This window comes from Cokeromyces recurvatus (genome assembly GCF_025118155.1).
Source record: "Cokeromyces recurvatus strain NRRL 2243 chromosome Unknown BX663scaffold_3, whole genome shotgun sequence".
NCBI lineage: Eukaryota > Fungi > Mucoromycota > Mucoromycetes > Mucorales > Mucoraceae > Cokeromyces > Cokeromyces recurvatus.
Window position 1 is genome coordinate 206,146 of NW_026251389.1, and position 22,635 is coordinate 228,780.

Genomic DNA, 22,635 nt, shown 5'->3' on the forward strand with positions numbered 1-22,635 from the left:
TTAATATACATATAAATAGCAAATTTAATCGAATACATAATGTGCATTTATAGGAGACATATAATAGACAAAATACGAATTTTACTCTATTTCATTTTATTTTTCTTATTCTTTTTCTTTATTGTATAATATTTACTCTTCTAGCATAATCAAATGGCTACTAAAGGTATAATATACATATATATTGTATAAAAACTATATTTACCTATCTATCTATATAAATATATGTATATAAATATTTAAAAAAAAATAGATCTATTGAACCAAATTCGTGATTTACAATGTGCTATTGACAGTTTTGTAGTTGAAAGTAGGACAAATACACATACATACATACATACAAAAAAAGGCCTTTATACAGATTTTTATTTTATTTTCTCTCTTTTTTTTTTTTTTAAAAAAAAATTAGATACCGTTAGTCTACCACAAACATCTTCTACAGAGACAACAGTATTCGAGGATGAAAAATGGGAAGAATCTAGTCAAGAAATACCTTATGAATCTGATAGAAATTCATTTAAAGAAGATAGAGCAAAAGAAGGGAAAACATTAATTGAACCAATCCTGAAGATGCCAAAACCTATTTCTATTTGTAAACTAAACTTATCCGATGACTTTTCTTCATTAGTAAATCAGTTTAAGACCTTAAAAGTAGTGCCTGATCCAATCAAAAAAGAAGAAGAGGTAAAACAGAATAATAGAACGGATGAAAAGACAGAGGTGAAGATACAAGAAAAAGAAATGATAATAGTATCAGATCAACCATCTCAGTTACCTATCACTACTATTAAAAGAAAATTACCTACAAAATTAGCAAGAAATCGTGCTTCTTCCGTCTCTAGCAAACGTTCTCAAAAGTCAACAAAGAGTGTCAAGAGCCTGAATAAAAAGAAACAACAATTAAGTCCATTATATCAACAACCACAAGAGAAATATATACCTCGTAATTATAATGAAATGATGCGTATTCCAGATATATATGAAAGACTTTCATTCTATGAAACTACACTCGATTTATGTCTAAGAGAGGTTTCACCCATTGCAAAATGGATTCATGAAAATAAAGCTAAAGGGAAACCAGAAGCTTTGTTGGAAGATTATGTTATACCTCCAGTTAGAATAACACGAGCAAGATTAAAATCATCCAGTAGTAGCCATTTCAAGGCAAACGAGAATACAAGTACATTTGGTAGTATGGGTTCACTTTTAAGTCATTCTATTTCAACATTTTTAAAGAAAAAGGCACAGGCGTCAGGAACAAGTTCCTCCTATTTTAGTAAATTTAATAACAAATCTGCTATGATCGTGCCTTGTCCTAGTTATTCTGAAAAGACAAATACAACAAGTCATAGTCTCTTTGGTCGTTCAATGAGTCGATTCAATAATGTGTCATCCACTCGACTACCTGCTTACAACTATCAACAACCTCCCTTTCCAAAGAAATATAATTTTGAAAATAACTCAACAACCAAGAAGATAACACAACCACCTACACGATTAATGAATCCTCTTAATATAAATAATCGTATCACTTCATTAACTAAGCCGCCACTTAAGCCTTCTCATTCTCATTTTCATCCTCCTCCTCTTCCTCATCCTCCTCCTCCTCTATTAACCCCCTTATCGACACATCATAAACCACTTATATCTCCAATACCTAAATCAAGTACAAGCACACCTAGTAGTAGACTCTTTTTTGGTCGTAGTGGTAGTATGTTTAATCTTACAAGTCAACATCGTGAATCAAATAATACAGCACTTGAATATATGACAAGCATTTTACCCCAAGTAGATATAAGCATATTACAAGATGCTTTAAATGAGGCTAAAGGGGATACAATGACAGCCATTTCCATTGCAGTTAGTCAGAAAAAACATAACTTAACAATAGAGGAAAATAATAATTATCCTCTAACTAGAGCTTCATCAAGACAATTTCGTATAAAATAAGTAATGAATTACATAATTTAATCTAATTTATTTAATAATAATAATAATAATAATAATAATAAAAGAAAGTATAATGACTTTATAGCAGTATCAAGAGTACATATTTACTAAAGGAAGCTTAATTTGAGATTTTCTTTTGTAAGAAAGTAAATGAATAGAAAAGTTCATTGTGATACGAGTCTTTATGAATGTGATAAAATATATGCATTATTAAAGAATAAGTTCCAAGATGACACCTATTAATTTTTTTTTTTGTTATGTGAAATTAGTCTTATTAAAAGTGAAGTTTACCACATCAAGCATTCTATACACTTGACGACGATGTAACTTAATTTATTTGTGTGACTGTCTTTCTCCATTATATATCATAAAAGGGGAATGTTGTGTAAAAGAGAGGGCGGCGACTAAAATGTTTTTACTGATTTGCATTGTACTTTCAGACCAATTCGAGTTTTCTTTTTCTCCTGCATTTTAGAAGAAAACCAAAAAGTGATTTTGAGATTTGATAGTAAAGTAGATAAAGAAAGAAAAAAAAAATACTTTGCATACTTTTTCTTTTTTATAACATGACTTACACTGTACCGAGGTATAAATGTGTAATGATACCAGATGCAGATAGAAATGCTTTAATAGAACGTGTTCTCTTGAAAATACTGCTTTTCTATAGTCGGGATACCAAGAGGCGCCTATTTGAAAGAGAAAAAAAAAACCTCGAGATAAAGATATCGAAAACATTCTGGGTAACCATGATATTGCGAGCTTTTTACTTTAATAAACTATGTACTTTGGTTTTGATTAATTGGTCATCATGTTTTCAATGTGTTTCTTTGCTTGTATCCTTGGTACACTTGACTAATCAACTACTTGACTACTAAGCATATTTAAACTTTACTATTTGCTTAACTTGACATTGGGTACAAAGCGGTTCTTATAATTTCAACAGATGGTACCTGTTCCCTTATTCCCTCATGGTATCTAAAAAAAAAAAAAAACTAGACTATAATTGATAGCATGAAATAGAATAGATCTTTGATTTAGTACTGGAATACTATATTTATTGTCAAGGAACTGTAAGAATACAAAGTTTACAAAAAACTAATCCAATATAGATTACTACCTTTGTTTTATCGATTGTTGACTTTCTTCAACCAGTGATTTACTCTTTCAAATATTGGACAATAAAGTTTTGATTCCAAATTACTACATTTTATTTATTCTGTACGTGTATCTTTCAGCTTTTTCAAAGGACATTAAAGGAGGCTAAAGAGACTCTCTGGAGGTTGTTTGCTTACAAAGTTACTTTATTAGCTGGGAACAACACCTTTAGTAAGTGTAGTGATAAAAACAAGAAATCAATAAAGGCGTTATATTAAACATAATAAAGCTTTCTCTTAATATATATATATATGTGTGTGTGTGTGTGTGTATGTGTGTGTGCGTGTATTTTAGGGGAAGGGGAAAGACTCATCGGTAGTTATCCATTTGTATTTGCGTTTCATACTAGTTGTAAGCTGAGAAAAAGAAAAGAAAAATTAAAACTAAAATGTAGCGTTTTGATCAAGTCGAATAACTCACATATGAAAGTTGTTATTGTTGTAGGCATTCACTTTGACCAATTGAATTTCGTATTTTGTTGCATGTAAATTTTCTGCAATTTCGTATTTCAGCTTGATGTAAATACTGCATTTCTTTTTTATTATTACCATTATTATTATTCACATACAAATGACTTCAGAACGACCCACTTTTTACTTATTATTTGTTGTTTTTTCAATATTAATGGTAATATACCTATTCGTTCCCTAATTTCAATCATCTAACTTCTTTTTTTTTTAAGAGTGCATTTCAATATGGATACCATAATGGTGAATTAAATACACCACAATCAGTCATTACAAAATGTACAGATTCATCTACCACCATTCAGACACATTGGAGCTCATTTCTACCTGCTTGTATTCCAATGACAGATGCTCGTTATGCCATTGTTGTTTCAAGCTTAACAGCGGGTGGACTTTTTGGAGCACTTGCTGCTCCTCATTTTAATGACCGATATGGTCGTCGTCTGACTTTATTCTACACTAATTTATTACTTGCTTTAGGATCCATACTCACATCCTGCGCTACCTCTCCTTCAATCATGACCTTGGGTCGATTTTTATCAGGTATCGGTAGTGGTGTCGTTACCGTTGTTGTCCCTGCCTATATCGCTGAATGTGTTCCTCAGTCAAGTAGGGGGCTCTTTGGCGCCATGAATCAATTGGCGATCGTAATTGGTATCATGATGGCCCAAGTTGTGGGCCTCTTTTGGTCCAACCTCAAACAATGGCGTTGGATTTTAGCGATAGGATTTATCTTGGCTGTGATCCAGGCTATGCTGTTACCATTTTGTGTTGAATCACCCAAATATTTAGCTTCATTACCTGGAGGATTAAATCAAGCCAAAAAGTCTTTGTTGAGGTTAAGACAGTCATCTATAGATGAAATAGAGGAAGAGATTCAAGTATGGAAACGAGGAGAAAGTGATGAGATATTTTCAACATCATCAACCCATATTACAGTCTGGCAGTTTGTTACTTTACCTCATTACCAAAGACCTCTCATGATTATTCTTTTATTACAACTTGCTCAACAATTATCAGGTATTAACGCCGTCATCTTTTATTCGACGTCCGTCATGTCAACCGTCTTTCCTGAATCCTCTGGACGTATTACGGTCTATATCTCCGTTGTCAACTTGATCATGACCACTCTATCCGCTTTCTTGATGGATCGAGTCGGTCGACGTACGTTATTTTTAATGTCGTCTGGACTCATGGCTCTTATGGCTCTTTTGTTGGGCTGGTCTATGATGAATAGCCCTCAGATGTCCTTTATCTCTGCATTAGCTATCCTCGGTTTTGTTGCCGCCTTTGCTATTGGTCTAGGCCCTATTCCTTTTTTGATGATACCCGAATTAGTAGAAGCAAAAGCAGTCAGTAGTGCATGTTCAGTAGGCTTAGCTGTCAATATGGTTTCGAACTTTATCATCTCTGCTGGATTCCCAAGTTTAAGGTTGGTAATGGGTCAAGGTCAAGTATTTTATTTATTTGCTGGCTTTTTAACCCTCTTTGTCATAATCGCATTCCGAATCTTGCCAGAAACAAAGGGAAGAAGTGCAGAGGATGTGATTCGATCAGGATATGAACGCATTCGTGCAACGGCTGATTGAAAAAAAGAAACACACTCACACACACACACACACACACAAAAAGGGGAGGGGAAATAAGAAAGAGTATTAGAAGTGGAAGAATTTTCTTCTCTCATTTACTTTTTATATATGTAAATATTACCAATATGATTAAATTCTATTTTATTTCTGTGTAATATGTATACATATATAAATACATATTTTCAATTTTTTCAATTTTTTTTGGTGGTGAGCATGTAGCAACGAAATGTGTTGTATTGCCCAAGCCAGTTATGAAGTGGTTGCAAAAATAAAAAAAACCTCCCAAGAGACTAAAGGGGAAAAAAGAAAAAAGGACAAAAGAATTGAAAGCTATAAAAAAAAAAAAAATAAAAATGAAAAAAAAGAGGTCATAATTAATAGAGAGACTCATACTATTACTTTGGTAATCAATTCAACAGTTTGCAACCAGGATCAACGGTAGGGGGTGGAAAATCATCATGTAAAATGATACAAAGGATAGGCCAGAGAATAAACCAGCTAAGACAATCAGAGTTACGATGGGATTTACGCCGTGGAAGCATATTTAAGAAGAAACAATACTGGATTATCAATTTTGAGAGGGAAATACAAGCGTTTATGGATGTGTAAGCATTCAAAAGCATGATGACGACTCCAGTTTTGATTTGAGTGAAAGAGACATTCCTTTGGTTTATCATCAGGTATCTAACTACGGAGACATCGAAGGACATGATTCCGTTCAGAAGTAGTCATAGATGGCCAGAGAATAGGATCAAGATCACGAGATAGGCGACAAAAGGGCGGTAGGATGGAATCGATGTTAGCATATAGAGCTTGAAGTTGATCAGTTAGAATTTTTACTACAGAAAATATAGAATTTCTTTTTATTCAGAGTTGAGAGTATAGGAGCACAGGGATATATTATCAATATGTTTAAAACTTTTGGTTTTTTATTTTATGTCTCTTTAGAATACAGCGTCCTTGCTGGACATTTTTGATCTAGACAGATAAAGGAAGAAATAAGCATATGAAAACCCTGTACGCGTAAGCGGGAAAATGTTAAGAGGTATATGTTGAAGGAAATAATAAGAAAAGTGTGTTGTATAGTGTTTGTATATAGAGAGTGGGGGTCATAAGATAATAGTATTATTCTGCTTCTGAGAGAGAAGGAATGATCCGCTTGATAAAGAACTGACAAGGAGAAACGTCATAATACTGTTGTAAATCGCTTTCGAGATGATGATAGGCATCGCGTTCTGCAAGGATTTTGCACACAATTGGCCATAAATTCGTTAGAACTAGATGACTCGAACATATTTTTCATTTTCCAGTAGAACTGGTGAAAGTTTAGGAATTGCTTCTAACTTGTCGCCAATATCTGGTTTAATTTCAAGGGAGCCTTCTAGCTAGAGATCATAAATGGATCCTTCAGGTGCAAGTGACATGCTCCACAAATACATAGTTCTGTCAGTAGCATGGAGAAAAAAAATTTGATTTTCCTGAATGTAGCAAGTGACCCATATTGGTATTCATCCGCACTTGTCTTTAACATGGCCAAAGCGCCAAACAAGCCTTTATGATGATCAATTTTGGATTTTCGCTGATCAGTGGATACAAAATGATGTGAGGTCTCGAGGAAAAGGATATCTCTAATCTTTTGAAGCCATACATTCGAATGACTCCATCTGCCTTGTACATGTTTCTATTATCGACCATCATGTTTAAAGATTTCAATTGTATTGACATAGATTCTAGACACACTTCACCATCGCAAAAATCTGTCTTGGTAGAATTAAGCTCTTTTGAAACAGCTCTTGCTACTGCTTTCAAGAAAGGATACAAAAAGAGGCCGTTAAACGTAGATTCGCCCTCATAGATATCTTGGTGAGCGGTATGAAAAATGTACATGGTTTGAAACAGGTTTTCAATAAATAAGAGAGCATTTTCATCTTCATTGTTTGCTTCTGGTACTGCCCTAATGGCTTTTCTGTAGCTATCCAAATCGTCTTGCTTGATTACATTAGCAATATATGGCATGCATGCCTCAGGAATGACATATTCTACATCTTTATGCTCATTTATATGTTGGTTATAAAGATCCTTGTCCAAGAAAGGTTTTGAAGAAACGATTTTTTCACCACGAATGATACGATGGTATTCAGGACTATAAAGATGGAAACTTTCTTTATTTTCAAGGAATTTATCCCATTTCTCCAATATAGAATTATTTTCTTTAATGCCTTCTTCAACTTCAAATATATTAGGCTTCTTATTATTGTTTCTTTCTTCCAAGTCACTGTTAAACTTGCGTTTTACACCCATATTACTACTACTGCTTTCATCTGTGCCGTATCTATCTCCAAGTTGAATACTTCTAATATTGCTGTTGTTGCCGCTGATAATGAAGGTATTTTTATTATTAATAAATCTGGTCCTCTTAGGCAAGGCTGCTTCTGCTTTCATTGTTGATTTACCAGGCTATGTAAGAAAGCATTTAGCTATATTTTTTTAACAAACTATAATAAAGAAACCACTTACTGTTTTTTCATTCTTTAATACGACAACATAATCTTTTACTTTTGCTCGTGTTGAACTTTAGTTTAGTATGTTGTCTTTATACATAACATAAAGATATAATAAAACATAAATGTCGAACATTCATTACACAATAATGCTGTATAAGCAATATCATTATGTATTCATTAAATGTAATGTAAAACCTTCAAATGAACCCCTTACCGAACTAGCGATATGCCAAAGATAATACCAGATCATGATCTGTATCATAACTGTTGATAGAATCATAAAATGATCAATATTTAACACAAAACCAATGAAATAGCATCTATATAAATATCATCTATAGCCACCAAGAAAAGCATAAATAGCCAGATAGTTTGTACAAGAAGGATAGCTAGTTTATTCTCACTTGTGCCTGTGTCTCACGATTTATTTCGTCTTCTTATATTCTTAAACTATACAACATAGTATCCAGTCAAGATCTGTAAGGTAGTCATCTACAATAGAGGTGTATTTTTTAAATTTGTTAAGGTCGTTGTGAGTTTAATTAAAGTAATGGCTAAATGACCATAGTTCTGCTGCAGATTGGTGAGAATAATTTCTTGATCCTTCTGAAGTCTCGATGTGTTTATAGTTTTTAAATTTAGAAGATAGCATTATTTATTATTTAGAAACAAGTGAATTAAAGGAACAAAAAATAGTTGATACGTTTTAAACACTAAATATACCTTTTCCCAAAATGATGTCGTACTTTTCAAGAAAAAGATGACGCATTTTTTAAGAAAAAGAGTGTCGCACACTTGAGAAAAAGAGTGTTGCACACTCGAGAAAAAGAGTGTCACACATTTGAGAAAAACTATGTTGCACTTTTGGGAAAAGGTGTATAGACATTACTCTTACAAATATTCACACTCTGCATAAAAAAGAGCTGTAAAGGTGCTCCCCCCTCCTTTACAAAAATTTTCAAAAGTCAATATTTCCAAACAGGGCAATAAAAGATCTCTGTGACATTTGTTTTTAGTAAAAGTTGTTTATATATACTGCATAAATAATATCATTTCATCTGATATTCGTTAAATAACAGCTAAAAAAAACAGTATTCTATAAACATCTCTATAACTTGCTTATTTTTTAGTGAAATCCTATGTAGTTAGTACCAATTGATGAAGAATTAAAAACTACATATATTTCTTATCTAGACTATTTCATGAAAATGCAGCTATACCCAAGTAATCTAAAGAAAATTAAACTTGAATTTAATTTTTACTGTTTTTTTTTCTTTTTTTTTTTTGGAAGATTCAATAGAACGAAATGGGACATAGACACAACAAAAGGTTAAAGAAAGTTTTGGCGTAAAAATTTCATTGATGGGTACTCACAAATATTGTGTCAAGAAACTACGCTTTACTTTAAAATGTTCAAAACCATTAATTGAAAAAAAGAAACGACGAGGACATGTAAGAGAAATGAAATAGATTTGTGGAGAAATTGGCCGAATATAACATTAGTTATGCTTTCAATTGTATTCTTATTTATGAAGCAGCAGGACTTAATTCTTCTCAAATCAGAAAATATGGGCGGTCAAAAAAAAAAAAGGAACTGCGGCCATTATTGTAACTGATAAGATGAAGGAACTATTTTAGTCACCCTGCCTTATCAAGGAATTGAACAAATTCACGCAAAAACTGCTCCTGAAGGGTTACAAACGCAACAATATTCCTTGATTTTCTGTAGCAACTGATAGAGAAAGTAAAGGATGAAAAAGTACCTCAATATATTGTGTTGGGTAACGCTCGAATTCACCATGCAAAACTTGTGCAGACATGATTAGACGAAAAATTCAGGAACTCAGAAATCAAATATCAGGTTTGTTTCTTGCTGTTGTACTCCCCTTTTTTTTTTTTTTTTTTTTTTTTTTTTTTTTTTTTGAATCTAGTAAAGCTTTTGTTGAGAAGCAGTCATTGATAAAAAAAAAAAAAAAAAAAAAAAAAGAGAGAAATTTAATTAACATCATTTTTTACTCATTGCCCCTTCGAGATTAAGTTATTTTAAAAATAGAAATAACAACTCCGTTGGAATTGCTCTATAACGCTGTATTTTTAGCTCTTTTTTCCTTTCATTACAAACAAACACAGCTGGAACGAGTAGATCTTTTATTTGGCCTCCCTATCTTTATACTGTAGAATTTTGTAAGGTATAAGGGTAATCAGTTGTGAACAATCTCTGTGGGCTTGGCGAATATCCTATTTTGTGACGCAACTAATCCAATGAAGGCAGAGTTGGCTTATTGGAAAAAAAAAACATCCCTGTGTTGTTTTTTTTTAAAGTAAGTTGTTCATCGAGGTTGTTTTGCTTTAATATTTGTTGAGTTCATCAATTTGGTTATTATTATTTTTTCACGATAAGATTTGAAATATAGCCCTATATATATAATCACTAATTTTATTATTAAACCTGCTGGAGAATTGAATATTTTGTTTATTCTTCATGTATTGGACTATCCCATTTAAACCAGTTAAACTTACTCTTATATAATCTGATAACGAGACTATCAGAAGATCAGTTATTTAGAATGTTCTTTAGTCGTTTCACTACGTATTTATGGTCATAGACTCTTTTATTACCTATCTCAAGAATTTAAACGCTTTTCTCTTACTAAACCATTTATTTCATGATAATACCTCATTGATCTTGCTGCTTCTCTAGTAAGATAACTATCCTCGTAGTAGTTCCCTACTGTTTCCAATGCTGAATCTTTAATATCTAGTATCCTATGAATAAAATATTAAAAGCACAGAGTAGAAGAATATATGTTGATTGTACACACTTATAAAGTATTAAATTTAATATTGAAAAGTATTTCTAATATTTTAAATCTATTGATATATTTATATAAAATATAATAATGTAAAAAAAGATTTACATACACAGATGCTTATGACTAAAAATATTAGCATGTATAATATACTTTACAGCTTGCCGATTAGCAAAAGTTTCTTCTAGATAGGTACTTCAGCTAATATGCTAATATCCCATAGATTCATATGAAAAATTAGAACTAGTAATATCCAGTTGATATCAACATCCTCCCCGCTTAGCATCATGACTTGTTGCATAATTATCATGGATGATAGAAACATGTACAAGGCAGATGGAGTCATTCGAATGTATGGCTTCAAAAGATTAGAGATATCCTTTTCCTCGAGACCTCACATCATTTTGTATCCACTGATCAGCGAAAATCCAAAATTGATCATCATAAAGGCTTGTTTGGCGCTTTGGCCATGTTAAAGACAAGTGCGGATGAATACCAATATGGGTCACTTGCTACATTCAGGAAAATCAAATTTTTTTTTCTCCATGCTACTGACAGAACTATGTATTTGTGGAGCATGTCACTTGCACCTGAAGGATCCATTTATGATCTCTAGCTAGAAGGCTCCCTTGAAATTAAACCAGATATTGGCGACAAGTTAGAAGCAATTCCTAGACTTTCACCAGTACTACTGGAAAATGAAAGAGCTGTTGAAGGAAACTTCTAGATTGATAATGGAGTTGAAAAAGGAACACGATTCCACTTTAATGAAAAATATGTTCAAGTCATCTAGTTGTCTTAGCTCACTCTCCTTAATAGTAAATCCTTCAATACTTCATTTAACAGAAGAAGAAGATAAAATAGGCATGGCTCATCTTGGACCTTTGTTCTTTCCAAAACAATAAACTATTGTAACTTTTTTTTTATTACTACAATTAGTTTTATGATATGTATATTAATGGTCGAACACCTCCACTGTTCAACCATATTTTCTATTGGTTTCAGAATTTTCTACCCAATTAAAAGTTTATCCAAAAAGTTCTATTTTCAAACGCAAATGACTGTAGCTTACAAAGCAATAAATATATAAATAAATAAGCAAAAATACACGGATGATCCTTTTGCATCCTCTGGGTATTATTATTAATATTAATTTGCTTCATGGTCTCGCCCTTTTCTCTCTCCCTCTCTCCCTCTCTCCCTCTCTCCCTCTCTCCCTCTCTTTCTCTCTTCTCTTCCTCTCTTTCTCTCTTCCTCTCTCTTTCTTTTTTTTTTTTATTTTTTATAATGACTTTAAATTCAACCAAAATAATTATAGAAAGCCTTTACAGATTATAAATAATGTATACTGTTTTAAGAAATTCCATAATTTTTTTTTTTTTTTTGGAATACACAATAACCTATAATAAGATCAATCCCGTTAAAGTAATAGTAGTAGTAGTAGTAAAGAGCGGGGAGAAGTTCGGCTTTAAGACACCAAAAAAAAAAAAACCTATATAAAAAGGCATTTTTTTTTTTTTTTTTTTTTTTTTTTGTCTTTATAAATAAATAAATAAAAAATATCAATTGCTTTCTACTTTGCTTTCTTTTATACATACATACATACACACACACACACACACACACACACACATAAAAAAACATGACATTAAGGTTAAATGATTTAGTTACAGGCACTGTGGTGACGATGGACGAATGGGTACAAAATGAAATATATCGTTTACAGAACAATATAAAACCAAGACATTTTCAAAGTTATAGTGATCTAGCAGACATGTTACAGGATGAACCTTGTCGGTTTCAATATCAACTTCCAACGCCTGTTTGGTTATGTCAATTATTTATTAAGCTCATGCGTTATACAAATAAGATGGTAGCACCAAGGTTATTATTAACCGAATTTGAACAACTACGACTTGATGTAAATTTAGGGAAAGGGGTCAATTTAAAAGAATTTAGGGAAAGACTATCAAGTATTTTATTTGGTCAAATTCAATTAACTGAAGACCTGGTGAATACATGGAAGATTATGTGTGAATGGGTGACTCAGCCTTCTCTACATAATCATCAACTCGCTTTAAGATGGCTTGATTTAAGTTTAAGTGCATATCTTATTGCTACTTATTATCGAATATTAATTCAATAAAGAATCCCTTCTTCTTTTCTTTCTTGTCCAGAAAAGTAATATCGATATTTTTGATATGGAAATACTCTTGCTCTTTCAATCGTCTCAGTAGGAAATATCCACTCAAGATATTTCCATATCAAATAATCTAAAGCCATTACCATACAAAATATTTTTCCTGCATAAACTCCACATCCATAGTATCGTCTTAATCTTTCTATTAAAGGTGAATTTGATGTTTGATACACTGATCCATATACCTTTTCCGTTCTTTCTGCTACATTTGACCAATTATACATTTCCTTTAATTCATCATTAAACTTGCTTGGGTCTATTTTACCGGACCGAAATGTATGGATTGCCTTTGACACAGCTATAACAAGATCTGTGATAATAATATGAGTTTTACATGTATATATATGTATGTATATAAATATGTATATCATGTACCATCTTCTTCTGGACTTGCATAGTGAATCATATGACTTGGTAGAACTTCAGGTACACCACCCACTTTGGTACTCACCACAAACAAACTAATCATCATCATCATTAAAAAACATCTCTCTCTTTATACACGTGTTGTATATTATATTTACCCAGCACATGCAGCTTCAACAATCGCAATACAAAATGCTTCAGTTAAACTCGTATTTAAAAAAATATTTCCTTGTATCAATACATCTCGTACTTCATGATGCTTTATAGGACCCAATAACTCAACTCGATCATGTAATAAATGCTTTTCTCTCATCTGCTCTAAATCTATTCTCTTAGGTCCATCTCCACCAATAATAAATCGAACCTGTTTATACATTTCACAAATACGTGGGATGATAGCAATCAAGAGATCAACACCTTTTCGATAGACAAGTCGACTAATAACAACAATTGTAATCCAGTTAGGGTCGGGTCTTGTTGAGTCAGGTTGAAACTGAGATGCAACTACAGCATTGGGTATAACAGAAACGTGTCTTGGTGATAATGCTGCTCTTAATACAGTATTTTCCTTACTGGACCCACCCCCACAATGTTAATAAAATTATTTTACATTTATCAATCTATCTATTACCTTGTATGAGATACACAAATGACATGGTCAACGTCACTTAGAGTAAATTTTAATAATTTGTTTGTCAAAATGGAAGAGGCATCGGCAAATCCAAATAGAGAATGATCAGTAAAGACAGCTTTAAGACCCATTGTTTTACTATGCAAGATGGCTTCATGACAAAGGGAAGAAAATGCGCCATGACCATGAATGATTTGTATAGATTCACGAATGACAATATGACGAAAAAGAGGGAAAAAGCCATAAATGGTTGGTAATGTAGCCTCTGAATAAATAACTTGAGTTGGAATGTAATACACTTTGAGTCCATTGGTTAAATAACGAACACCCTTTCTATTTCCATAGGCATGTGTAATAATAATGACCTATCTTGTTTTGTAAGTATTTCAATTAAATTTATCTTTTTCCTATTTACTTTGTGTCCTCTTTGAATTAAGCGTTGAGATAATTCATATAAATGGCTTTCAACTCCACCCATATTTGGGTAAAAGAAGTCAGATACCATACTTTATTTTATTTTATTTTTTACATTAGATTGAAGGTTGTTAATTAACAATTTTGGTCTTACCAGATGTTATATAACATACTGCATATTTCGTTTTTTTTTTTTTTTAAAAAAAAAAAGAAAAATAAGATGAGTTACAAAAATCAGATGTTATTTCCAGTAAATATGTTTAAAATTGAATTATTATTATTATTATATGTGTTTATATATACATTTTTTTTTGACCAAATGAGCACATAGCATTTTTCATTTGCTGTATTGCCTCTAGTCAGTTATAATAGTATATAAGTAAGAAAAACCCCTCTTATGAGACAAAAGGGAAAAGTATAAAAGTATATGTGTAATAGATAAAATAAATATACTAAGTTAAAGAGGAACAAAGTAAATGGGAAAAAGATCAGTAAGATAAATTTCAGAGACAGTACAAGTATATTAGCACTTTTTAGGTGAATAACCATTTCAGCAGTAGTGCACCGGATTCTGAGGGAGGATCTAGATGTAGCTTTCTTCATGAAAGAGATAATCCAATTCATGTACAGTGATACAAATAGATGGCCAACGGACTGCCCAAGGAGCCGCATCCTGTGAGTGTTTTAGCTTTTTTAGGTAGGTAGTTGGTTTAGCAGGAAGGAGAGTGAGGTCTGCGACCGTTCTTAGATTTAGAGTTGATGGTGCAAATGTAAGTAGACACTTGAACGAATGAGTACCATTAAAAAAAGAGTGAGTACCTCAAAAAAAGAGTGAGTACCTCAAAAAAAGAGTGAGTACTCCAAAAAAAGAGTGAGTACTCCAAAAAAAGATCGATTATTTAGCTTTATTATCGTAATGAACTTAAAGACGTTAGTGTCCTTAATCATCCAAGTGAATATCCTATATTTTTTAAGTTCCAGTAATGTAATCTGAAAGTAACTCTTTTGTAGAAAAAAAAATGTAAGTGATGAAAATTGATTAACTTGTTAATTATAATATAATTTATTAAAAGAGGATAAATATAAGTTGAAATAGGGTATAAACATAATCTTTTGTACATTTGGTAAATAAATAAAGTACAAGTATAGCAAATACATGAATAGTTATAATAATGAACGTTTTTCTAAAGAAGTTCTACATTGAAACTTATTCAAAATTTTGTCATCATGTAAAAGCTGATGTCTAGTAAATCGTTAAAATAAATAAATTAATGTCCTCACTTTCCAAGTACTAAACATATTATTTACCCTGACAATCACCATGTGAATTTTTGATTTTAATTTTATTTTTCTTTTTTTCATAATCTCTATCTTCTATTACAGTATCTGCATTGGTGTCTATACTGCAGAAGACGTACTTGCATAAATCTTTAGTTTTTAATTTATATGCTTGAAGAGAAAGAGACTTTTGTTTTGCAGTTTTCGATTCAGTCGTGTTAGATTTGCGGACATAATCAATAGTAACATATTGTAATTGTGCCGTTCTAACAAGGTATCTAAACTGGCTGATATTGCTAATGTCTTTCCACTTGAAGTCTCTCAAGCTAGCCTCCACCACATTGTACGTTCTACCTCTTATTCTGCTGTCTTTATCTTTTTTTGTTTAGTGCCTCCCCAAGACCCATCTTTACCTATAAGGTCATTTAATTTGTTTTGACTAAAATTCCAATTATCACCAAAGTATTGTTTAACTAGCTTAAATATTCCATTCTCTGTTAAGAATTCTTCATGGGTTATTTGAGCAATTGGCTCTGGCGGGATGATCAAATGAAGCAACTCTTAAATTGCTCTCTTTGAACATGGTACTGTAATTTCATAAGAGCTTAAGCTGTTTGAAACTGATATCTTCTGATCTTGTTCTTTTCGTATCGAATCAGAATGATATTCACTGTATTTCCAAGGCTCCATCCTGACTTTTTTCTTGGAAATAGCAAAAGCGTTGTAAGCATATAATAAAATATAAATAAAAATAAAAGAATAAAAAGAGAAATAAAAGAAAACAGATAGAAGAAGTACGTTGAGAGTTGTCAATAAGTTTTATTAAGATAAAGATAAAAAGAAAAAAAAAAAAAAAAAAGATTAATTACGTAGGAGTATTTATATATTTTGTGGTTAAGGATGATGAGTCATAATATAATAAATTCTATTTGATGACGTAACCATGGAAGAGAATGATTACTAAGAGTTATTATAGATATACATTCATGTCTTTGTATATGTTTATTTTTATAACTAATATGTGTACTCTGAGTGGAATCAATTATCACGCTTATTTGTATTGTTCTTAGTTTACCCCAGTTTAACTTATAAATCTATATTTAGCAGAACAATAATAGAAGAAGACATACCTTTAGATGTAGAACTTTCTTATTATTTTTTTTTATGCAAGAGTAAATATACTTAATATGCGTGTAGATAGAATTATTTTAGAAGTGCACTATATGTTCTATTATGACTATTTATCTTATTGAATTAAGTTACAAATCCTACAACCATGACACTCATTCACTCATTTTAGATGATCTTCAAGATGCTACTCAATTTGTTCCAGTAATCACCTCCTTATTTTACGCCAATGATGCAGTGTTAATAGAATAGCCTCAGCTACTGCAACGCCATCATTACTTCGAATTTGTGAAGACCATAGCTACCGCCCAGGCTACCGATGGAGTCCGTTAAAATGAGTTGTTGTTAAACCGCTCTCTGATGAACAGTCATACTACCTCTATGATACGCCCCTACCGAGTGAAGCATCATTTAGTTATCTTGGAATTCCAATCAAACCTGGTGGACTTATTGACACTGCTCCCCTCATCAATCTCAACACTAAAAAAAGCTAGATCATCTATGAATCAAATTTCCTCTCTTGGAGTCAATCACGAAGGAGTTTAACCGCTTACTCTCAGTACGTTTCTACAGCCAAATGATACGATCACAAATGGAATATGGTCTTGCTATCTGCGCCTTAAATAATAGTCACTTTACAAAACTTGAAGCCTGTCAAAATGAATGTATTCGACGTATTTTTGGTGGTTCTGCTAGATCCTCAACCAAAGTTATGCTGCACCTAGTACAACAACCTTTCAATGACAACCCGGAGCTACTATCCTGCAAGCCAAATACCTTATTTGATCAATGCAACTACTCGACGATACATTACTGAACAAACTTCAAACCTCATCTTCAAAATGTCCAACAGCCATTCTCAATGGTATAAACTAAACTAACAGTCAACCCACTCTGGAGAGAATGTGCCCCTATCTTGGACGAACTTGATAAAAAGGCTTTCAAACGGCTCCGTCTGCGTTTTCAAAAAACTCAATATGAAAACCTCTGTCAGGGTTTAAATTCCAAGCTGATTCATGCATGTCGTCCTAATATTATCATCGATCCAATTCTTTGGCTGCCCATGACGAATACAGAAAGAAGTCAAGTCCTCCACTGGCACCTCGGTTGGCTACCTGGTGGTATACCTCGTCCATGTCTCTATCATACCCTTCTCAAACGCTCAGTCGTACTCATTCTATCGAGTATCTACTTACATTTGCACCATCAACTCTAAATCTAAGAACGGTCGCAGACCTCACTCTCCTTCCTGCTAAACCAACTACCTACCTAAAAAAGCTAAAACACTCACAGGATGCGGCTCCTTGGGCAGTCCGTTGGCCATCTATTTGTATCACTGTACATGAATTGGATTATCTCTTTCATGAAGAAAGCTACATCTAGATCCTCCCTCAGAATCCGGTGCACTACTGCTGAAATGGTTATTCACCTAAAAAGTGCTAATATACTTGTACTGTCTCTGAAATTTATCTTACTGATCTTTTTCCCATTTACTTTGTTCCTCTTTAACTTAGTATATTTATTTTATCTATTACACATATACTTTTATACTTTTCCCTTTTGTCTCATAAGAGGGGTTTTTCTTACTTATATACTATTATAACTGACTAGAGGCAATACAGCAAATGAAAAATGCTATGTGCTCATTTGGTCCAAAAAAAAAAAAATAAAATAAAATAAATAAATATGTATTATAATAATAATAATAATTCGATTTTTAAACATAATGTCAAATTATATGTGACTGCTTATGTGTTTCATTGTACATCTTGGAAGGATAGGAGGAACTATCCGTTTATACACTTTTTTTTCTTTTTCTTTTTCTTTTTTTCCCCCTCCCCTTTTCTTTGCTTCTATTGTATATACAAATAGATAAATATTTATATATAATATTTCTTTTTCGGTATGAACAAGGTGGTACAACAAAATAAAGCAAAAGGTAAAATAAAAAGAAAGAGAAACAAGCAAGTTAATACATTTTTTTTTTTTTTAATAAATTATGTGCATGTTTTATAATAGACGAACTTTCCTCACCAGCACCAACATCTTCTCTCGGTTTAAAAAGAACATATTCAGAAATATCAATTATAAATGAAGTTCCTGAGGATGAAATAAGTACTTATGAGTTACCGCAAGGCTATGACTTTAAAATAAATGCTGTAAAAAGAAAAAAAAAAAGAAAAAATAAATATATATATTTTTATATATATATTTATATACAGACTTATATAGTATGTAACTTTGTATCTATACATATAATAGCCGCCAACAGATAGGCCCGTTCGAATTTATTGCGATGGTATTTATGATATGTTTCATTTTGGACATGCAAAAGCACTTGAACAAGCCAAAAAAGCATTTCCCAATGTTTATCTTTTAGTTGGTGGTAAAAAAAAAAAAAAAATGGAGTACTATATAAATGATTAACGAATTTTTTTTTTTATCTGTATAGTATGTAATGATGAAGAAACACATAAAAGAAAGGGTAGAACAGTGATGACAGATAAAGAACGATATGAATCTGTTAGACATTGTAAATGGGTAGATGAAGTCATTGAGGGAGCACCATGGATTGTGACACAGGAGTTCCTTGACAAATATCAAATTGATTATGTTGCGCATGATGCAGAACCTTATCAATCAACCGAATCTGGCGACGTCTATGCATTTGTTAAGTCACAAGGTCAATTTTATCCCACAAGACGTACAGATGGTATCTCTACATCAGATCTAATTACACGTATTGTACGTGATTATGATAAATTCTTGAGAAGAAACCTTGAAAGAGGTGTTTCAGCAAAGGAGTTGAATATTTCATTTTTGAAGGAACAACAAATAAAGACGAAAAAGAACCTTGAAAAAGTAAAGAACACAGTATTGGATCATTTAGATTTTTGGGAATCACAAAGTCATCATTTCATTACTGACTTTTCAAGTTTATTTGGTGTACAAGATGTAGTTGTAAGTCATATTAATCAATATGTGGGCCCTTTTTTTTTTTTTTTTTTTTTTTTTTTTTTTTTTTTTTTACTATTATTTATTTATTTATTTATTATATGCATGTATGTATAGGGTAACTTTTTAGCAAAGAGAAAATTAATTCATAGTGGTGCTAGTACGCCTACTACAGGTGTAAGTACGCTTACAAATAAACCACCTATTGATAAAGATCAATTAAAAGCATCCTTAGACTCTATATCTGCATAATATAAAAATAAATAAAATAACTTGCCTTTTTTTTTTTTTTTTTTTTTTTTTTTTTTTTTTTTTAATTTAAATGTTTTATTTTTCGTTGTATTTCTTCATCAAGATAGGATTCTGATCGCCATAATGCCATACTTCCTGCTAAATGCTGTTGAGTTGCGAATCCTTCACCACTTACAATATCTCTTATGCAGTCCTATTCGTATCTATTTATTAGATTTTATAACTTTATTCCATCTCATTACCATTTTACCTTAACCATGTACTCTTGATCATACATTTCTAAACATTTTTTTAATAAAACAACTTGTTCGGGTATATGATGATTATTACTTTCTTGTTCATTATTGACTGCTATTTCCTCTATTTCCAATTTATGAAGCATTTGACAATATTCATCGAACATACAATCTAGTATTTGCCTTACTAATTGAAATTAAAGCAAATGGAAAAAAGTAATACTCGAATTTTTAGTATATATTCATGATAGACGAGAGGCAATAAAGAAAAAAAAGAAAAAAAAAAGGAGGAGGAGAAATGGGTATTTTAAATCAAATCTATCTTACAATTGTTTGTAATCGGTTCCAATTCAATCGATGGTTTGCCCAACACTTGTCGAGATAAACATTGTTCTCCTATTTCATTTTGTTTTGCCCAATCATCTAAACTATTTAACTATGAGTAATAGACTAACAATGCCTTTCGCCTGATATCTGTATTATTTACTCTTTTTTTTTTACCATTTTTTGAATTTGTTAAATGAAATTGACTCCATGATAAAATATGATTTTAGTTGAGTATGATAAAACAATTAAATAAATAAATAAAAAAAAAAAAAAAAAAAAAATAAATAAATAAATAAATGAATAAATAAGAAAAATAAGTAAATAATAATAAAAAAAAGGGTCGAGAACCTTTTTCATTTTATATGTTACACGCTTAAATCAATCATAGTCGTCCACATCCCCAGAACTTTCTTACCAACAACAAAATGCTATTTCCAATAAAATGCGTAAACACTATTGAACAGAGACATAAAAAGGATCCATCATCAGCCGTCACGATATTCTATCCTATCTATTATCTTCTAAAGCACTCATCATGCTTCTAGCATGTTTATCATCACCTTTTTTTTTTTTTTAAGACTGTTTGATTAGCACTTTTAGAGACCTAAGCCTCTGACAACAGCTTTATTATATAAAATAGGACATTTGCAATGAATAACAAGTCATGGCTGTGTATATATAAAAAAGACTACGAATATTATATGCAAGGAAAGAAAGAAAAAAAAATGGGTAGACCCCATTTATTTATTTATTTATTTAAATTAAGCTAACCATAATCTATGAATAAATTCAGTTAAACCAATATCATAATAATTAAATATGCCACAGCTAATCATAACCAAGGTAGATGTACTATGTAAAGTCATGGCCATCATTTTATACATGAAAGGACTTGCTCTTTTCGGATTAAAGTAATCTAATTTATAAAAACAAAAATAAATAAATAAATAAAAATATCTATGATAACAACTATGTCTATTGTTTACCTGTAATACAAGAATCAAAGCCTATTAAAAAAAAAAAAGGTAACTATTTTTTTGCTTAGATTTGTGTATATTCATTCCTTCTATTACCCATGTGGATATGAAATGGCAAGACAATACCGAGAAATACATCAGATACTGTAGAAGGGCCAAACATAAAAGTACTAGTCACTAATGGTATCATCGTAATAGCTACCCCTCTTTCCAAGTTCCAATGAACTGAACCATGTTTTCTATCTGGTATTTTATTTATGACTGTATTCTTACTAGCAGCTAAAAAAAAAAAAAAAAAAAAAAAAAAAAATGAAATCTGAATAAGTCTTGTTTGCTTTTAATTACTCATACTTGTCTATTGGTTTCTTTTTACTTGAGTTAGTATACTTTTTATTAAACAAGGAGAATGAAGATTTTGTTAATACGAGCCTTGAACATGTTAAGGTTAATGGCTTGGAAGAAATAAGAAATGACATGTGTTACTAATAGATGATGAATAGTTTTTTTTTTCTTAAAAAAAAAAAAGAAAGAAACACGAATGTTATGTAATTCTGTCAAATCTTCTAATTATACATTGAAAAAAAAAAAAAAAGGGTTCAGTTCGCTCAACGAAATTCCCGACTTCAATTCTCCCATTTTTTTTTTAACCTTGCATCTTGTAAAGATATAGGAAGCGAAAAAGTGAGTTATTATTATAATAAACAAGTATAGAAAAAAAAAAAGGCAGTTATTCTATTGCAACATAAAGGACTTTTATAGTTTAGAGATTTTGTCAGGAAATCACAAAATATAAAGTCCATTATTTACTCAATACTTGAATAACGGTTGATATGTTGTCTTTTTTTTTTTTTTTTTTTTTTTATGCAACTCACAAGTCAAGTTTTCACATGCGAATACATGTATTTATGTACATCTATACATATTTCATGAGTTACACATTCAATTACATAATAAGTATAGCTTATTTTTTTTTTACTTAATAAGCAATTTTTTTATTATTATTGATAAATTTCAAGATGAGAAAGATCAACAGGAATGGCTATAAAGATTTAGTTAATGAAATAATAATACATGAAGAAAATACGAATAAACTTACAGCAACCAGTTTCAGCTCCAGTTGGGTATCGTTTAAGTTTCTTTTCGAACGCAGGTGGAGGTGGAAATTCTTTTTGTGAATGAAATGTCCAACGACCAGCTTCAGTTTGTGGAGGCTCAGGAATTTCAATATCAATTCGTTGAAAGGAAGGCTGAACTGGTATAGTTGATAGTCTATTTAATGGTGATTGCATTGTTGTAGGTGGAGGTGGTGCTGGTATTGCTCTTCTTTCCATATTCATAGGTGGTATTCTTGGTGACGAATACGACATTTTTTGTTAAATAAATAAATAAATAAATA

General features: G+C 31.5%; 11 protein-coding genes across 11 annotated transcripts; 6 read left to right on the forward strand and 5 right to left on the reverse strand.

Moving 5' to 3' along the window:
* Positions 1 to 68: 68 nt before the first annotated feature.
* On the forward strand, positions 69 to 1,891 carry BX663DRAFT_496083 (uncharacterized protein; the record flags this gene model as incomplete). The annotated part of the gene is made up of 3 exons (XM_051525729.1): positions 69 to 166; positions 254 to 310; positions 410 to 1,891. Coding segments are annotated over exons 1-3 (1,541 nt in total), but the record flags the coding sequence as incomplete, so codon positions are not given.
* A 432-nt stretch (positions 1,892 to 2,323) lies between these two features.
* Positions 2,324 to 2,929, forward strand: BX663DRAFT_496084 (uncharacterized protein; the record flags this gene model as incomplete). The annotated part of the gene is made up of 2 exons (XM_051525730.1): positions 2,324 to 2,414; positions 2,500 to 2,929. Coding segments are annotated over exons 1-2 (278 nt in total), but the record flags the coding sequence as incomplete, so codon positions are not given.
* Positions 2,930 to 3,629: 700 nt separating this feature from the next.
* On the forward strand, positions 3,630 to 5,282 carry BX663DRAFT_447774 (general substrate transporter). The gene is made up of 2 exons (XM_051523703.1): positions 3,630 to 3,732; positions 3,788 to 5,282. The coding sequence occupies exons 1-2, from the start codon at positions 3,676 to 3,678 to the stop codon at positions 5,159 to 5,161; spliced, it is 1,431 nt and encodes a 476-aa protein (XP_051386332.1). The 5' UTR covers positions 3,630 to 3,675; the 3' UTR covers positions 5,162 to 5,282.
* A 996-nt stretch (positions 5,283 to 6,278) lies between these two features.
* Positions 6,279 to 7,991, reverse strand: BX663DRAFT_189985 (uncharacterized protein). The gene is made up of 2 exons (XM_051521707.1): positions 7,679 to 7,991; positions 6,279 to 7,618 (listed from the first exon to the last, which is right to left on the reverse strand). The coding sequence occupies exon 2, from the start codon at positions 7,601 to 7,603 to the stop codon at positions 6,686 to 6,688; it is 918 nt and encodes a 305-aa protein (XP_051386333.1). The 5' UTR covers positions 7,604 to 7,618; positions 7,679 to 7,991; the 3' UTR covers positions 6,279 to 6,685.
* Positions 7,992 to 10,783: 2,792 nt separating this feature from the next.
* On the forward strand, positions 10,784 to 11,380 carry BX663DRAFT_529133 (uncharacterized protein; the record flags this gene model as incomplete). The annotated part of the gene is made up of 4 exons (XM_051530220.1): positions 10,784 to 10,827; positions 10,848 to 10,957; positions 11,120 to 11,160; positions 11,183 to 11,380. 4 exons carry the CDS (start codon positions 10,784 to 10,786, stop codon positions 11,378 to 11,380), a joined length of 393 nt encoding a protein of 130 aa, XP_051386334.1.
* A 103-nt stretch (positions 11,381 to 11,483) lies between these two features.
* On the forward strand, positions 11,484 to 11,952 carry BX663DRAFT_190043 (uncharacterized protein). Its single transcript, XM_051521708.1, has one exon. It carries the CDS (start codon positions 11,588 to 11,590, stop codon positions 11,879 to 11,881), a length of 294 nt encoding a protein of 97 aa, XP_051386335.1. The 5' UTR covers positions 11,484 to 11,587; the 3' UTR covers positions 11,882 to 11,952.
* A 190-nt stretch (positions 11,953 to 12,142) lies between these two features.
* On the reverse strand, positions 12,143 to 14,293 carry BX663DRAFT_540140 (uncharacterized protein; the record flags this gene model as incomplete). The annotated part of the gene is made up of 7 exons (XM_051530741.1): positions 14,241 to 14,293; positions 14,088 to 14,178; positions 13,673 to 14,037; positions 13,200 to 13,613; positions 13,051 to 13,136; positions 12,687 to 12,985; positions 12,143 to 12,295 (listed from the first exon to the last, which is right to left on the reverse strand). Exons 1-7 carry the CDS (start codon positions 14,255 to 14,257, stop codon positions 12,143 to 12,145), a joined length of 1,425 nt encoding a protein of 474 aa, XP_051386336.1. The 5' UTR covers positions 14,258 to 14,293.
* A 97-nt stretch (positions 14,294 to 14,390) lies between these two features.
* BX663DRAFT_496094 (uncharacterized protein) lies at positions 14,391 to 14,800 on the reverse strand. The gene has a single exon (XM_051525731.1). The coding sequence runs from the start codon at positions 14,756 to 14,758 to the stop codon at positions 14,450 to 14,452; it is 309 nt and encodes a 102-aa protein (XP_051386337.1). The 5' UTR covers positions 14,759 to 14,800; the 3' UTR covers positions 14,391 to 14,449.
* A 3,454-nt stretch (positions 14,801 to 18,254) lies between these two features.
* On the forward strand, positions 18,255 to 19,748 carry BX663DRAFT_496104 (choline-phosphate cytidylyltransferase B). Its single transcript, XM_051525732.1, has 5 exons — positions 18,255 to 18,431; positions 18,512 to 18,651; positions 18,755 to 18,878; positions 18,945 to 19,453; positions 19,565 to 19,748. The coding sequence occupies exons 1-5, from the start codon at positions 18,398 to 18,400 to the stop codon at positions 19,697 to 19,699; spliced, it is 942 nt and encodes a 313-aa protein (XP_051386338.1). The 5' UTR covers positions 18,255 to 18,397; the 3' UTR covers positions 19,700 to 19,748.
* Positions 19,749 to 19,760: 12 nt separating this feature from the next.
* BX663DRAFT_548543 (uncharacterized protein) lies at positions 19,761 to 20,471 on the reverse strand (the record flags this gene model as incomplete). The annotated part of the gene is made up of 4 exons (XM_051531086.1): positions 19,761 to 19,892; positions 19,950 to 20,122; positions 20,263 to 20,363; positions 20,437 to 20,471. The coding sequence occupies 4 exons, from the start codon at positions 20,469 to 20,471 to the stop codon at positions 19,761 to 19,763; spliced, it is 441 nt and encodes a 146-aa protein (XP_051386339.1).
* Positions 20,472 to 20,979: 508 nt separating this feature from the next.
* Positions 20,980 to 22,618, reverse strand: BX663DRAFT_558029 (CybS-domain-containing protein). Its single transcript, XM_051531796.1, has 4 exons — positions 22,336 to 22,618; positions 21,336 to 21,518; positions 21,249 to 21,269; positions 20,980 to 21,178 (listed from the first exon to the last, which is right to left on the reverse strand). The coding sequence occupies exons 1-4, from the start codon at positions 22,604 to 22,606 to the stop codon at positions 21,024 to 21,026; spliced, it is 630 nt and encodes a 209-aa protein (XP_051386340.1). The 5' UTR covers positions 22,607 to 22,618; the 3' UTR covers positions 20,980 to 21,023.
* Between the last annotated feature and the right edge of the window lie 17 nt (positions 22,619 to 22,635).

Excerpts from the sequence above, each read along its gene's own strand:
- BX663DRAFT_447774 (XM_051523703.1), top strand. The coding sequence starts at position 3,676 with ATGACTTCAGAACGACCCACTTTTTACTTATTATTTGTTGTTTTTTCA. Across the intron at positions 3,733-3,787 it reads TTGTTTTTTCAATATTAATG|AGTGCATTTCAATATGGATA; the intron begins GTAATATACCTA and ends TTTTTTTTTAAG.
- BX663DRAFT_189985 (XM_051521707.1), bottom strand. The coding sequence starts at position 7,603 with ATGAAAGCAGAAGCAGCCTTGCCTAAGAGGACCAGATTTATTAATAAT.
- BX663DRAFT_190043 (XM_051521708.1), top strand. The coding sequence starts at position 11,588 with ATGATCCTTTTGCATCCTCTGGGTATTATTATTAATATTAATTTGCTT.
- BX663DRAFT_496094 (XM_051525731.1), bottom strand. The coding sequence starts at position 14,758 with ATGCGGCTCCTTGGGCAGTCCGTTGGCCATCTATTTGTATCACTGTAC.
- BX663DRAFT_496104 (XM_051525732.1), top strand. The coding sequence starts at position 18,398 with ATGAACAAGGTGGTACAACAAAATAAAGCAAAAG. Across the intron at positions 18,432-18,511 it reads ACAACAAAATAAAGCAAAAG|ACGAACTTTCCTCACCAGCA; the intron begins GTAAAATAAAAA and ends GTTTTATAATAG. Across the intron at positions 18,879-18,944 it reads TGTTTATCTTTTAGTTGGTG|TATGTAATGATGAAGAAACA; the intron begins GTAAAAAAAAAA and ends TTATCTGTATAG.
- BX663DRAFT_558029 (XM_051531796.1), bottom strand. The coding sequence starts at position 22,606 with ATGTCGTATTCGTCACCAAGAATACCACCTATGAATATGGAAAGAAGA. Across the intron at positions 21,270-21,335 it reads GCCATTTCATATCCACATGG|GCTTTGATTCTTGTATTACA; the intron begins GTAATAGAAGGA and ends TTTTTTTAATAG. Across the intron at positions 21,179-21,248 it reads CTTTGATTCTTGTATTACAG|ATTACTTTAATCCGAAAAGA; the intron begins GTAAACAATAGA and ends TTTATAAATTAG.